Source organism: Stegastes partitus, unplaced genomic scaffold (assembly GCF_000690725.1).
Source record: "Stegastes partitus isolate 25-593 unplaced genomic scaffold, Stegastes_partitus-1.0.2 Scaffold255, whole genome shotgun sequence".
Classification (NCBI taxonomy): Eukaryota; Metazoa; Chordata; class Actinopteri; family Pomacentridae; genus Stegastes; species Stegastes partitus.
In genome coordinates this window covers 399,664-414,034 of record NW_007577986.1, presented here as the reverse complement: position 1 = coordinate 414,034, position 14,371 = coordinate 399,664, and the positions used below count along the sequence as shown (strand labels likewise).

At 39.3% G+C, this 14,371-nt stretch overlaps 2 protein-coding genes across 2 annotated transcripts in view; one reads left to right on the top strand and one right to left on the bottom strand.

Moving 5' to 3' along the window:
- p2rx2 (purinergic receptor P2X, ligand-gated ion channel, 2) overlaps window positions 1–3,131 on the bottom strand; it is a 6,741-nt gene extending 3,610 nt beyond the window's left edge. The window contains exons 1-6 of the mRNA XM_008282051.1: window positions 2,965–3,131; window positions 2,266–2,401; window positions 2,077–2,148; window positions 1,877–1,952; window positions 1,701–1,797; window positions 25–105 (exon numbers count right to left, since the gene is read on the bottom strand). Of these exons, the coding sequence (XP_008280273.1) occupies window positions 25–105; window positions 1,701–1,797; window positions 1,877–1,952; window positions 2,077–2,148; window positions 2,266–2,401; window positions 2,965–3,131 (629 nt within the window). The remainder of the gene's footprint in view (window positions 1–24; window positions 106–1,700; window positions 1,798–1,876; window positions 1,953–2,076; window positions 2,149–2,265; window positions 2,402–2,964) is intronic.
- An 825-nt stretch (window positions 3,132–3,956) lies between these two features.
- Window positions 3,957–13,817, top strand: pes (pescadillo). Its single transcript, XM_008282050.1, has 15 exons — window positions 3,957–4,097; window positions 4,334–4,413; window positions 5,388–5,541; window positions 5,772–5,881; window positions 6,715–6,886; window positions 7,008–7,097; window positions 7,385–7,501; window positions 7,606–7,683; window positions 8,990–9,079; window positions 10,273–10,403; window positions 10,985–11,110; window positions 12,135–12,319; window positions 12,669–12,826; window positions 12,927–13,094; window positions 13,388–13,817. Exons 1-15 carry the CDS (start codon window positions 4,074–4,076, stop codon window positions 13,466–13,468), a joined length of 1,764 nt encoding a protein of 587 aa, XP_008280272.1. The 5' UTR covers window positions 3,957–4,073; the 3' UTR covers window positions 13,469–13,817.
- The last annotated feature ends 554 nt before the right edge of the window (window positions 13,818–14,371 follow it).

Here is a 14,371-nt window from a genome sequence, read left to right as displayed (position 1 = left end):
GTGTGTGTGTGTGTGTGACTTTACCTCAGCACTTTAAATTTGGGGAAGTGGATGGAGTTCCTGATGAACACTGTGAAGTTGATGGCCTCCACTAATGGCGGCTCTCTGTTGAGGACAACAGATAATTATTAACAGTTCCCTAAAGTGATGTTATTTCAGCTGCTGATTTCAGTTAAAATGCTCTGTTTGACCGCATTTTCTAGTTCAGTGACAAAGCAAATATCATCAGACATCTCTTATCTACTCTGCGAATGTCCTTGTCGCAGCATCATTTCTGCAGGCCCTCTTCCAATATATTGATTTTTGTGATTGTTTATTTATTATTAGGTAAATAGCAACCAACTAACTATTACAGCTGTGTGAGGCTGGCAGGTTGCAAATACAACATTCAGAGTAACTGAGCGCTGACTGTTGGGCTGTTTAATATTTTCCGTCATTACTTTTACTGTTGAGTAGTCAATGTGAATGTCTGCCAGACTGATGACCAGTGAGACTTCTCATCCAGTGAAAGAATGCAACTAAGTACATTTACTTCAGTATGATTTTGATGCTCATGTACTTTTATAGAATATTTTCATTTTGTGCTGCACTATATTTCAGAGGGAAATATTTTCTACTCCACTACACTTACTTGTCAGTTTTAGCTACTTTCAAGATAAGATAAGATAAGATAAGATACGATACGATACGATACGATACGATACGATAAGATAAGCTTTATTTGTCACATACAAATTTATACATGGTACAATGTGCAGTGAAATGTATTTTGTACCAGCCTCCAGTTTCAGTAAAAGAAAAAGGAAAAACAAAAGAAACTAAAAATAAGTGTTAAAGAAGTATATATACTTTAAGTATATATACATACACATAAATAATCAAATAAATAAAGCAAATGGAACACTGTTATGATACATAAGGTGCATATGTGAAAGGTGCCCGTGTATATTGCACAGTCCTGTTTTAAAGCTCAGAGAATTTTTTTTATATAATGAATAAAACAACAAGCATTAAAAATACAACATATTGTTCAAGATTAAACCAGTGGTTTCCAACTGTTTGGGCATCTGACTGATTTTCCAGTGATTTTTCACTCTACGCTTCTCCAGAACTGAAAAGTTTTTTTTTTTTTTTTCCTCTCGTATTTATTATCTGACACCTCTCAGATTTATCTGCTGTTCCTGTAAATAAAACTATATATAAAGCAGTTCAGATTATCTGCACCTGCAGCAGCTACTACGGTAACATGCTCATCTCATCACATTACCTGTATCTCATGATGTTACATATAATAATACTTTCAAAGTTTTACTTAAGCAGGATTTTTCATGCACTACTTTTGCTTGTAATAGAGTGTTTTTTATGATGCTGTATTGGTATTATAACTGAAATAAATGATCTGAATACCCCTTCCACCACTGTGATTATCAGTAAATCTACTTCTGTGAATTTCCTTGTTACTCTACTCGCTGTGCAATAACATCAGTTAAGTGCTTGTAGTTTCTCTTTGTTTTCCTATTCATTTTTATTCTGGTTTCTATCTGTCAGTTCTCACCTCACACTGATTTTCTTGCGTGTTAAGATATTTGTGGCCCTTTTCCTTGTCTGCTGAAACCCTTGTAGACAACTGGATGATCCAAATGAACCTGACTGGAGCCTGACCACCCAGACTGTTCTAGATTATGTATCACCTGTCTTACCGTACTACAGCGTGCTCCTCTATAGGACACCAGGTTTGGATCTCACAGGTTTTGAATGTGTAGTTGTAGTATTGAACACATCTTCCGGTTCGTCTGCCTGTAGGAAGAAGAAAAACTGTGGCAAATACAAACCAACCAGTCATGAAAAAAGATTATGTGAGAAGAAAAAATGGTACCATGGCCATCAAAGTCGACCTGCCCCGCTACGCAGTCAGAGTCTTCTGTACAGTTGGCATTGGGAACTTTGAAATACTGAAGTGAAACAAGACAGACGTTCAGTGGTGAGAGACTACGGTGTCTGTGTAATTGATACAGCTATTAGATTATATTGTCTTGTATGCTGTTCTTCCTCAGAAGACTCTAGTAGATTTCTTACCTCGGCGCAGGTGCCCTGCATCTGATTGTAGGTGAATTCTCGCCTCAGTATTGTACTAATCACATCACCACCCTTAAAAGAAAATGTCAAACAATACTCACTTTACTCCAGCGTAAGGAGATAATTATATGACAGAGTATGGGAAGTGAGAGTTTATTTATGATGCTGCAACTTTTATTCTGAACTCACCTCTGAGGGTCGAGCATACTCCACAGTGTCCAGGATTTCGTCTCCATGAACCGCTGAGCCTTTCATGAGAGTGTAAACGGAGCTCTCTGGACGGGTTTCACTTTCTTGGTATGCTTTCTGACTTATAAACACATACCTTGAGGAGGATAGAACAGACAGGAATAATATCACATTTTCTGCCATGATGTCAAATTTTATTGGCGGGATCATGTTACACTGGATCTTTTCAGCCCTCTTTGCTGAAGCCAAGAAAAGAAGATGACGCACTTGAATCCAAGGCATCTAGGAAATGTTTTAAGACCTGAAAGATTTACATGAATAATACAATTTTCAGATGTTCCTAATCTGTAAAAAATGCTCATCTAAGATTAAACAACAGATTGATGAGCAAGAGAGAGGGACTCCATCACAATTCTTGCTATTAATTTTCTTCCATCTATTATAATCATAATTTGCACCTAGCTCCAAATGAGATGCATTTCCTCTCTACAACATGAAATTTAAGTTTGAACCTTATATTCTATTTTTACACACAGTGACTTACTGATAACTAAGATGTTTTACTTTACTGTAATTCCTAACAGAAGCATTACATAATACACTTTATACATTAATATGTAGAATAATGAACCAGAATTTCATATATTGTCTCTTTTGACACATACAGTGGACATGCAAACCCACAAACATGAAACTTACCAGATGAAATAGGTGATCACGAGAAACTGAACCGTCCTGTATATGACTCCAAGAGTTGTGTTTTTAACAACCATCACCTTGGGGGTCTCATAGTCCCAGAAACCTTGAAAATATTCCAATATAAACTCGCGTAGCCCCATGGCGATGTGATGAAATACTTCACACATATCCTGAGATGTCCTTAAGAAGTCTTTTTTCCCCCCTCTATGTTTCTACTTCCACCTCTCTATCTAGCTGTATAGTTCTGTCATTGTTTCTCTATTCTCACTTTATCTGCTCCTGCTCGGCTCCAGCCTTCATTTCTCTGGAGCATCACTGGCACCAGTGAGTGAGGAAGAAGACAAGGAGGTGGGGCTCAGTTGTGGTTGAACTGTGCATTTTTATTTGATGTCTGTTTACTCTGGTAATTGTACAGCGTCATTGTGTTTTACACTGAATCAGACAAAAAATAAAATAAAAAAATCTAAATAAAATGCCTCAAGTCCTGGACAGGAACAGGAACTTTTTTTAATACCCATTTTAAATAATTCTTTTGTTTACTTATTAGGTTGAAAATCTATGCTTATATTGTTCCCTGTCTTGCAATTTCTAAATTGTAACAAACTTAAAAACAACGATAAATAATAATAATAATAATAATAATAATAAGAGATTTAATAAATGAGAAGCTTTTCACACAGGATGAGGAAGCTGTGGTCTACAAACACCAAAGTGCCACCAAAAAACTACAATTCGCTTTTCACTGCCTTATTTGAATACAAATTTAGCCTCATTCTCCCTTTGTCTTCCTCTTGTGAAATATATTTAACTATATATACACCAAAAACCGATGTGTATGTACATTAAACACTATTATACACCAGCACATAGTTTTGCGTGCAAAAACAGAGATTATTTTTATTTATTTGCTTTCTTTTGTATACAGGCGGGCTCATGGCAGACCTCGGGGTCCTGCTGTCTTCTCGCACCGCCTCTTCCGCGCATGTCAGGCGACACGTGCGTCGGCTGTGTATCGTTGTGGGGAGCCTTGCGTGCTCCTGTTAGCTTTTGAGTTTGTTGATAATTACATTTTAACTAAACTTCAGTGGACCGTCGCACAGCTTTTGAAAATGGGAGGTCTTCAAAAGAAAAAGGTGAGAGTTGGCGTCAAGCTGATGTCAGGCTCAGACACATTAACACAGGCAGCAGCCTGGCTATCTCGTTAGCTAACGTAGCTAGCTTAAGTTTGTTTTTGTGATACAGGACTCTCTGTTGGGTGCAAATGGGTATCTCTATGTTAAACGTGCTGTTAGCCTGGCTGTGAAGCTAAGTCATACGGTTTGTGTCTCCTCGTGTGAGTTAAATGTGAGTGTCTGTCCTTGTTTTGCAGTACGAGAGGGGCTCAGCCACCAACTACATCACCAGAAACCGAGCTCGCAAGAAGTTGATGCTGAGTCTCCCAGATTTCAGGTAGCTTTACAGCGCTGATTATGTAATGGGGTTGGATTATATGGATGCCGTTTTGTATGTGGTATATGAGATTTCAAATGCAATAGTCTGATTTAATAGTTCTTTATCATAGCTACCTCTTTCGCCGTTATTTCTATAGCACATTTAAAACAACAGCCGATGAGCCAAACTGTTTTTCAGGAAAGAAATGAGTATAAATATTTATGTTAAGGACCTACATAACTATTGATGTTATGAAATTATCAGAATAATTTAAATATTATGGTTTTTACAAATTCACCTAAAACACTATCATGCTAGTGATTAGGTTAATTTACTAGACTAAATGTTAAGACTCTGCAGATTCATTCACGGAAAACTTAGTAAATCCGAAGATTTCCTTTGAGCAAGCATGTTTGTGACTGTTAAGAGGAAAAACACTATTTTGCCAGGAAGGAAAAGCATCCAGCAGAACGAGGTTAAAAGAAGGGTGGCATCAACTGGTTTGCCTGAGGGTAAAGGGGGGGGGAGAAAAGATGGCAGACACAAACTATTAGAAACACCTGTCAATGTGAAGCAGTGCATTTAAACAGTAACACAAGCTGCAGCCTCTAAACAATATGACCTTAAAGAAGATGGGATGTAATGCAGCATCATTCAATAAGACAAAGTTCTGTAGTTTATCTTATATTACTTTTAGCTAGGTGGAGCACATGCTGTTATTTTGCAAACTTTCAGGAAAGTGAATTGAAATCAGTTCATAAGTAAAATAACCAGACGTAAATGTTTATTTGCTGAATCTGGAGAGAATTTAGTGGCTTAAAAACCAAGGTTTTTTATCTGTGATCAGTTTCAGCATTGTATGTGTGTATAGGACTTACATCATCACAACACATAAAACTGTCGAGTGTTGTCTAGCTCCATACCTCAATGTCAAGCTGGAAAGGCACACTCAGAAAGCAGACATGTCACTTCTAACGCTTTCTGATTTTCAGGCGACTGTGCATCCTTAAAGGCATCTATCCTCATGAACCAAAGCACAAGAAGAAGGTGAACAAGGGCTCCACAGCCCCCAGGACCTTTTACCTGCTCAAAGACATCCGCTTTCTGCTGCATGAGCCAATCGTTGGGAAGTTCAGAGAATACAAGGTATGTTAAATAACAGCACCAGTGTTTGAACATGCTTCAGTATAAAGAGATGACATGATTATATTGAAAACTAACGTAGTTGTACTGCTGTCTTTAAATTAACTTCTTTTTTTGAGGCTGAAAACGGTTTGCACTTTGTAGTTTGTTTGTGTCTATGACTTGTTGATGTTACTGTGCAGCTATTTTCTTAATGAACACACTCTTATTGTCCAACTGTTTCACTTTAACAGATATTTGTGCGTAAACTTAAGAAGGCCTATGGAAAAACAGAGTGGAGTACAGTTGAAAGACTGAGAGAAAACAAGCCGACCTATAAATTGGACCACATCATCAAAGAAAGGTGAGACGGTTGTTCTCCGCAATCAACATTGGAGGGCACAGTTGAGCTAAACTTACTTCCTCTGTCTCTGCCAGAAAGCGCTAGATAAGTGCAGACCATAAGTGCAGACCAAGTCAAATGAGGTGGCATTAGTTGAAAAGTAGCATGTCTGTTGTCTTACTATTGCCGCTTCGTCTCTGAACCCAAAACCTGTCGGTGGGTTTGAATGGCATGTTTTGCGTTGGCCAAAGTGACACCATTTATCAGAGAACAAAACTGTAAAGATACAAAATTAAAAAAATCAACTGATTTTAAACTTTCTAATGGCTGTTGAACCCTCCTGTGCAATGTTCATACCCTGTGCTCGGCACACCTTAGGACTAATCACTGCTACAGTGCCACAGTGCAGTCGCTGGTCTGTAACCAGCTGCTACATCCCTGTGTGTTTTCTTTTTATTATTATTATTATTATTATTTGTGTTCAATATGATGGGCAATTTGCCTGTCCACATGGCAGACTGATGCAGAACTATTGTAGTATGAATAGAGTGCACTTTGTAGTCAAGTAGCCAAAACACTTAACTTAAAGATGCTCATCTGAACCCATCAGTCTACTGTTTCATTTAGCTCTGTCAGCTAACTCAGTAGTCAGACTGCTCTCAGTGTTGATGTGCCTGAGCCTGACATCAGCCAGACAGCAGCTGTGACCTTTTGCTTTGGTCACAAAGACCTGCAAACAAGATTGCCCAGACACAACTTGGGGTTTGAAGGATTTACATATTTTAGTTTATTTAGTTTTTTCAAAACATAACATATCAATTGCAATGCCTTACTGGTGTTTCTTTACGTTACAGGTACCCCAGCTTCATTGATGCTCTCCGTGACATCGACGATGCCCTCTGCATGTGCTTCCTTTTCTCCACTTTCGCCAGAACAGGAAAGTGTCATGTGCAGACAATCCAGCTGTGCAGACGCCTCACTGTGGAGTGGATGAACTATGTGATTGCATCTCGTTCTCTCCGCAAGGTGCGAGTTAAAACTGCACATCATGCAAAAAATAAGGACTTCATGGGGTATTGATATGTCCTCATGAGAGTTAATGGACCTGTGTTCTATAACACGCTGAACCTCTTTCTGTTCCTGATAGGTTTTCATCTCCATCAAGGGAATATATTATCAAGCCGAGGTGATGGGACAGCTCATCACATGGCTGGTGCCGTATCAGTTCTCCCATGATGTAAGTGCAGCCTGATGAAATGCAGTCCATAGTGATTATGATAATAGATGCAGTCACTTTATTATTATGGGATTACATTGACAGTTGACATCAGCTCTGTCAGCATTTGAACCCACGTTGGCAAACAGAGATGCTCTCATACAAGAAAAGTGAAGTTCTCTGACTACCCAAGCTGTTTGTGTGCTCCAATCCTATTCATGTTAAAAAAAAAATTAAACATTTGCACTTATAACTACTAAGTTTACCATTGAAACTTGGTTAGATTGAAGTTTTGTGTTCTCTTTCAGCACCCAACAGATGTTGACTACAGAGTAATGGCAACTTTCACAGAGATGTACACCACTCTCCTGGGCTTTGTCAACTTCAGACTTTACCATTCCCTCAACTTGCTCTACCCACCAAAGGTACGTTGGGCTCTGAAAAGATTACATGGGTTAAAATGGGGATTTATGACAGGATGGTGGCCTGTTAGCCTGTAGTCTCTTAATGTTTGCTCTCTTTTTTTCAGCTGGATGCTAAAGCACAGGCAGAGCTGAAGGAAGAGGATGAGGATGACTATGCCATGAATTCAGAAAGCTACTTAGAGGTAAGCTTTTTTTTTTTTATTTTAGATTTTGAATAATTTAAAGGACATGTTACACCCTTTACTCCTACGTCTGGTGTTACATAGTCACACACGTAGATTGGTTTTATTTTGCACTGCCCCCTAATAGTTGATGCTTTGAAGCATCAGTGGTAGATCCTTGATTTGATTCAGATTACTGGAACATCCATTTATCTACCTGACAACATGTGCTTACGGTTATCAGATGATAGGAGCTGAAACCTGAGGTGGAGTGATACTCTTGTTACCTGCTGAGCCTTTACCTTTAAGGAACATGGCCTTAGGGTAGGGTGCAACAGATTCCAAAACTCCTCTTTGAGATCGTGTCACAGCTTTTGAGTCATGGATCTTATCATTTTTCTGATAAGCAAAAAAACAAAAACAAAAGGGAGACAAATATTGTCATGACTGCAGTGTGCTGTAAACATGCCCAGATGATGTGAACACACAACCACTTTGTGTGTTGTCATTGAAACTGTGCAACAGGATTTAGTGAATTATTGATTGCTATATTTTCAATGTCATTTGTTTGTCTGTAACTACAACTGCATAAAAACAACAAGGCCGAATTTCTTGAAACTGTGCATGTCGCTTAATAAATATCTACCTATTCTATGCATGCACACTACTGTAGCGTAGATTCAACATGGACAATCTATGCAGACACAATTTTCGGGTGTACACAAACGTCTTCCGGGGGATCCACACTGACTCTGGTGAACTTGGGAAGAGGGTGAATTTACGTCACGTGTACGCTCGCATAGTCCCACGTGTGTTGCCAAGATGGAGCGGCATTATGTTTAAGCAGAAGTTCAACCAGGTTCAACCTTTTTGCTGGCTAATGCTGCATGTATATTTTATGTACTTGGTTAGTTTGTAGATAGAAACTAAATCAACAGCCCTGCTGTGTGACTGCAGTGACCTGATATGAATCAGGACTTGTTGTTTATCTATGCAGCTCTAATGTTTGTTTGAATGCCACCTTGTTGTTTGGTACAACATTCACGTAATGCAAGCAGTGTTTCGTTTTTCTCTTCGTGCAAATAACTTGTATAAATGTCACATGTTAACACGTTTTTTTCCCCAGATTGGTTCCTTTATGTCTGTTGATAAGATGCTAGTTTGTAGGATACCATGCATCCTTCCAGACAATAACAAAGAAATTGTGTAAGCTTGTATTGTTGGGATACAAACCATGTAGTTTAAACTGAACTAACATCTTAATGTGCTTACTTATGGTGATAGTAAATACATGATTGTTCTAATCCTGATGTTTTTGCTTGTACAGAAACTGTCGGCTCTGAGTGCCAGTCTGGCGCGGGTGGTTTCTTCTGCGGATGAGGAGGAAGCTGAACTGGATCAGTTTCCTGATGAAGGGGTAAGAAAATCAGCTCACTGTCTCATCTCTGTCAATTATACCGACAATAAAGCGTTGCCTTCACAAGAAAGAACATCAAAGCATGCAGGAAAAACAACAGTTGACGAACTAATTGGTCTCTGAAGGCAGAGTTGAGAGGTCACATATTTTTGTCAAAGGTGTCAGAGCTGTTGGAGGTGTGAGACCTGGGATTTACAGCTTTATGTTTGGTTGCTATGGATGAGCTGTTTCTCAACCTGAGAAGCTTGTTTTGTCCAGCTGGGTTGAATCAGTTCCACTTAGGAACTTAGAAACTTTAACTTCGGCTGCAATTCAACAACCCAAGCCTACTTCCATTTTTGGTTTCTGGATTGGCAGTAATGAATCCTTATCCACTTGAAACGTCACAGGAGACACTAGAGAGGAGTTTGCAGTGCTGGCTTCCTTAATGGGCAGCTGAAGCCTCAAAACTGCTTTAACATGTACGTCATTTGCACATCACTAAATTCAAAGAACTACTTAACGACTTTCAACAGCTTCTTAATAATTCAGTGGTGTGATTTCAGTAATTCTCATGGTACTTTATAAAAGCTTATCTCTGCAGTCCTTTGCAGGCTCCAGCTCAATTTTTAAATATATATTTTTTGTATGGCTGTTATTACTGGGCTGCGTTTTAATCACTGTGTTATTGTTGATCTTGCAAAATAGTGTCTAAGTAGCAGTAATTAGAATGATGTCATGTTATCACTGCTTAATTAATCCCAGTGAATTCAGTGTTTTTTCAGTATCTTTGAGCATATGTTATGCTCTTCCCATGCATATCTATTTATTTTTCCTTATTACAAATTACTGTTGGTGTTCTGGCCCTTTGATGGCCATTTATAAATGTGAGGGTTTAGGACCTCGAAGTAAATGTATTCACTGGAGGGCTAGGAGATATATCTGAAAAGTTTATCACGATAAAATGTTTTAAGAGTTCAGAATTATTATCACAACAAATCCTCCTGCACTATTCGCCCTCCTTAAATCCTGCACCAGGTACCCTAATCAATCTACAAATGAGAAATGATTCTCAAAACTCTCTCGTTGTTGGCATTTGTATAAAGAAATGTCTTAGAAGGAAAGCTGGTAATGCTGAATTTGAATCTCATGTTAAATGTCATGCTTACTTACGGCAAAGCACTGAGATGTTTTCTTTCATTGCTGTTCTTCAGGAGGACGTGGAAAAGATGGAGGCTAGAGAAAAGGAACAGAAACAACAAGAAGCCCAGAGAAAGATGTTCCATGGACTCAAGTTCTTCCTCAACAGAGAAGTGCCCAGAGAGTCGCTGGCTTTTGTCATCAGGTGATCAAGAGACTCTGCAGTGAAACCGCAGGATATATGTAGATAAAAGATGGGCTTAGCTTCCAGGTCTGATAAGTGAAGCTAAAGCAGAAGCTACTTAAACCTGCATTCTTTCTGATGGTCAGCAGGGGGCGACTAATCTGGTTGCTAAAAGTATATAGAGAGAAAGTCTAGAATAAAGTGACTCTACTTGTCACTTGAAACATCACTAGTTTCAAACCCGTCAATGCAGCGTGATGGTCGTCTTGTAAATGATGGTCCCATTTAGATACAAACAGAAAATTAAACAGAATGTACTTTAGCACATAGCTACCTTGTGATTACCAAGTTGCCAGAGTATGACTGTACATGTTGTTCATTAGTTCTCAGTCAGATCCAACCTTTTTCACGTCTAGTTCAAAAGTCAAACATAACAATGGCTGAACTCTAAAACTGCAAAACCACAAACCAGAGGGTGATGTCACAGTTATCACCTCCATATTTTATTTACAGTCTGTGAGAGAAGACACTGAAAACACTTATATAAATCTGAAACTAATGCATTTTTTCTTTCTTTTTTTAATGTTTCTGCTGCCTTCCAGGTGTTTTGGTGGTGAGGTGTCCTGGGACAAGTCTATCTGCATCGGTAGCACGTACGATGTGACAGATGAAACTATCACACATCACATAGTTGACAGACCCAGCATCGACAAACAGTACATCAACAGGTAAAGGAATACTGTCGGGTTCATCATTTTCAGCATCTTCTTGCTTTTTGAACACAGAGAAAACCATTTATTACACAACCAACTAGATTTACAGTGTATGTCTGAATCTTAAATACAGGAAGTCTGCCGTTTGAGAGTCTTGCACATTACCATATCTTCACAATACCTCCTTTCAGAGTAGTCCTTGTCTCTCCCTCTTCCTGTTTGGCAGATCGTGCCAACTCCCTCAGATATTTCATTAATAAATAGGACTGCACGAATATAGCCATAATGATAAATATGAAAATCATGAATATTTATCAAAATTATTTATTAATTTCTCTTACAGAATATTTTATTGTGCCACCCCTGCTCCACTTACCAAACATTAAATCAACACAGCGCTGCTATCATTTTCAAATTGAGCGATTTGGTGACACGTTGCCTCATGTTTCTGTTATAGATTCTTGGCCTTCATGATTTCATCACACTGCGGTTTGTGGTGTTTTTTTAGGCATTTGAAACAAGTCTTATACACTCTGTTCCTATGATTTGTTCTTGCCTAACATGGCTTACCCTCCTACAATCCTTCCAAACAATAAATGTTGACCTTTTTCGATGGACTAGCTCTTCACCTTATGCTCTAGACATTTTATTTTTGTTTTGGCCGTCTGCTGTCTGGTGTATATCACTCCTCTACTCCAGACTGCCTGCCACAGCATCCAGCAAGTTTGGTCACACCCTGCCGGTATGGCGGCATGACGGCTCCTCAAAAGTAAAACCAAAACGTCTCAATCACACTCTGCTGGCTGGCTGTTAGTTTAGAAAACGCATTGGAGTTGTCTGTGAGCAGAGTACACATTTTAGACATCATTGTTTAAAAGATCGTTGAGATGAATATTCACTTGATTCCGCTGTTCTCTTAGCAAAGAGAAATTATCACAAAAGCTCAAGATTGTCAATATAATTTCATATATTATTTCAAATAAATACTTAGTTGCTGTCATAAAGAGCCCATTTTTATATCTATTACTTGTTCTTTCAGGTACTACATCCAGCCCCAGTGGGTGTATGACTGTGTCAATGCCAAAATACTCTTGCCTGTTGAGGACTATTTCATTGGGGTGACTCTGCCTCCTCACCTTTCTCCCTTCGTGGAGGAGAGGGAGGGTGACTACGTGCCCCCAGAGAAACTCAAGATTATGGCCTTACAGCGAGGAGAAACAACGGGTGCGTATCAAGCACACATTCATCGATATCTTAGTGTTTATAAACTGTTTTTAAAAAGTTACAGACTTTTATTTTTCTATGGTTATGATTAAACAATATAAGGTAATATTGATTTAGTGAACATTTAGTCAGTGATCACACCTTGATAAGACTTGTGATTGTTGGAGCAGCACAGTCAAAGGAGGTGAATACATGTGACATTGGTTATGCTGTTTGATATTAATATTACATTTAGGTCAAGCGATTTAATACTTAAGAATCCTTGTTGTTGAATATTAGGTCATAACTGGACCTGATTCAGATATCTGGAACACTAATTTTGTTTCCATGAATTTTTCCTCTATTGTAGCCAATGATCAGGAGGAAGACAATGAGGAAGAGGAGGATGAGGAGGAAGAAGAAGAGGAGGAGGATGACGACGACAATGCTGATGAAGAGGAAGATGATGAGGAAGAAGCTGAAGAGAAGAACCTTAAGGAGATGGAAGAACAAAGATCTCAGGGCAAGGTAGGATATTTCTGATCCTGTTTTCTTCCTGTTTGTAAACATCCTCTGCTTTATAAACTCTTGGAGTCTTTATTTTCTCATCTCTCTTTCTTTCTTTTAGTCTCTGCAAGTCAAAGTGACGCCTGGAAAAGTGAAGGTAGAAAATCCAGCCCGCAAGGAGCAGGAGGAGAAAGCAGAGGAGAAACGTCTGGCCATCATGATGATGAAGAAGAAGGAGAAGTACCTCTACGACAAGATCATGTTCGGAAAGAAAAGAAAAATCAGAGAGGTTCGATTCATTTTTGTGTTGTTGACTGAGTCTGGATTCTTGTGTAGATAAGATTATTTGCTTTGCTATGTGTAAAGGGAACGTTGTTACATTTTTAACATTGTATCTTTTATTATCAATACCTGTCCTACTTATCTCAGGTCAGGAATGTAGGAAAGGAACAGTATTGTGTAGCTGCAGCGTAGAGAACACACAAACCCAGTGATGACCCCTTATGTTCACTGACCTCAAAAATGCTTGTGCGCCTGGTGTTGAGTATCCGTTCATTAACTGCTGTCATTCTCCTCTTACAGGCTAATAAGCTCGCTGCCAAGAGGAAGGCCCATGATGATGCTGAAAAAGCACAGAAGAAGAAGAAGAAGAGCAGAAAATAACTCCCCTGATGTCCTCTTGAGACTGACTCTGTACTTAACCTCATGAGTTAGCGTGTAGAGTGCACTACAGGTTCACATGTTATAAAACCTCTAAGTGTGCTGGAGAGCGCTGTGTGTGAGAAACATGCACTATGATTTAGGTGCATTGACCTTTGCATAAGTTCCAACTGAAATGCAAGATGTTTCATCGGCTAATTGTGTAATTATTGCCTTAAAAGTAACTCTCATTTTGTTTGTATGAACTCTGCTCTACTGTTCTCTGTTATACAAGTCATCTTTCATTTTATTTTAAAGTCTGTACTTGAAACACTTTGTATTTAAAATTAAAGACACAGTGTATTAAGCCTGATACTTGTGATCTAGCACCAGTCAAATGAAAGAATTTTCTGACTAACTGGTGGTGGCATAGTCAAGGAGGTTAGTTTATCTTTAAGGAAGCTTTTAGTCTTTTTTATATCAGATAAGCTGCCCTCAGTTGTCTCTCCCCACAGCTGTGTACAGATCAGAAGAGATGCTTAAAGTGTCAAAGTACAGTATGTACTGCAAGGCCAAAGAGTTCACATCTGTGCAGTGAGCAGAGTCTGAGGTCACTGTGCTGCTGTTGGTCGGACGTCGGTGCCGATTGGTCCGCACTTAAGCAGTGGGTGTTGATGACGAAGGAGCACAAGGCCCTCTGCCTTCTGAGATGATGTTGTGATCTTATGGGCCAAAGGCCAGGCCAGTCATGGCCCGCACTCCTCAGTCTTCCTGCCCCCTCTCACCCCTCCTTTTACACCCAGATCTACATTCCACACATGCCCACCCAGTTCGGGTCTCGGCCTGGCACTCTGGGTGCATGCAGGCACTCCCTGCTGAACAAAAGCAACAGTGTCGTGTCCGAGCATGACGAGTGTGGGATGAGCA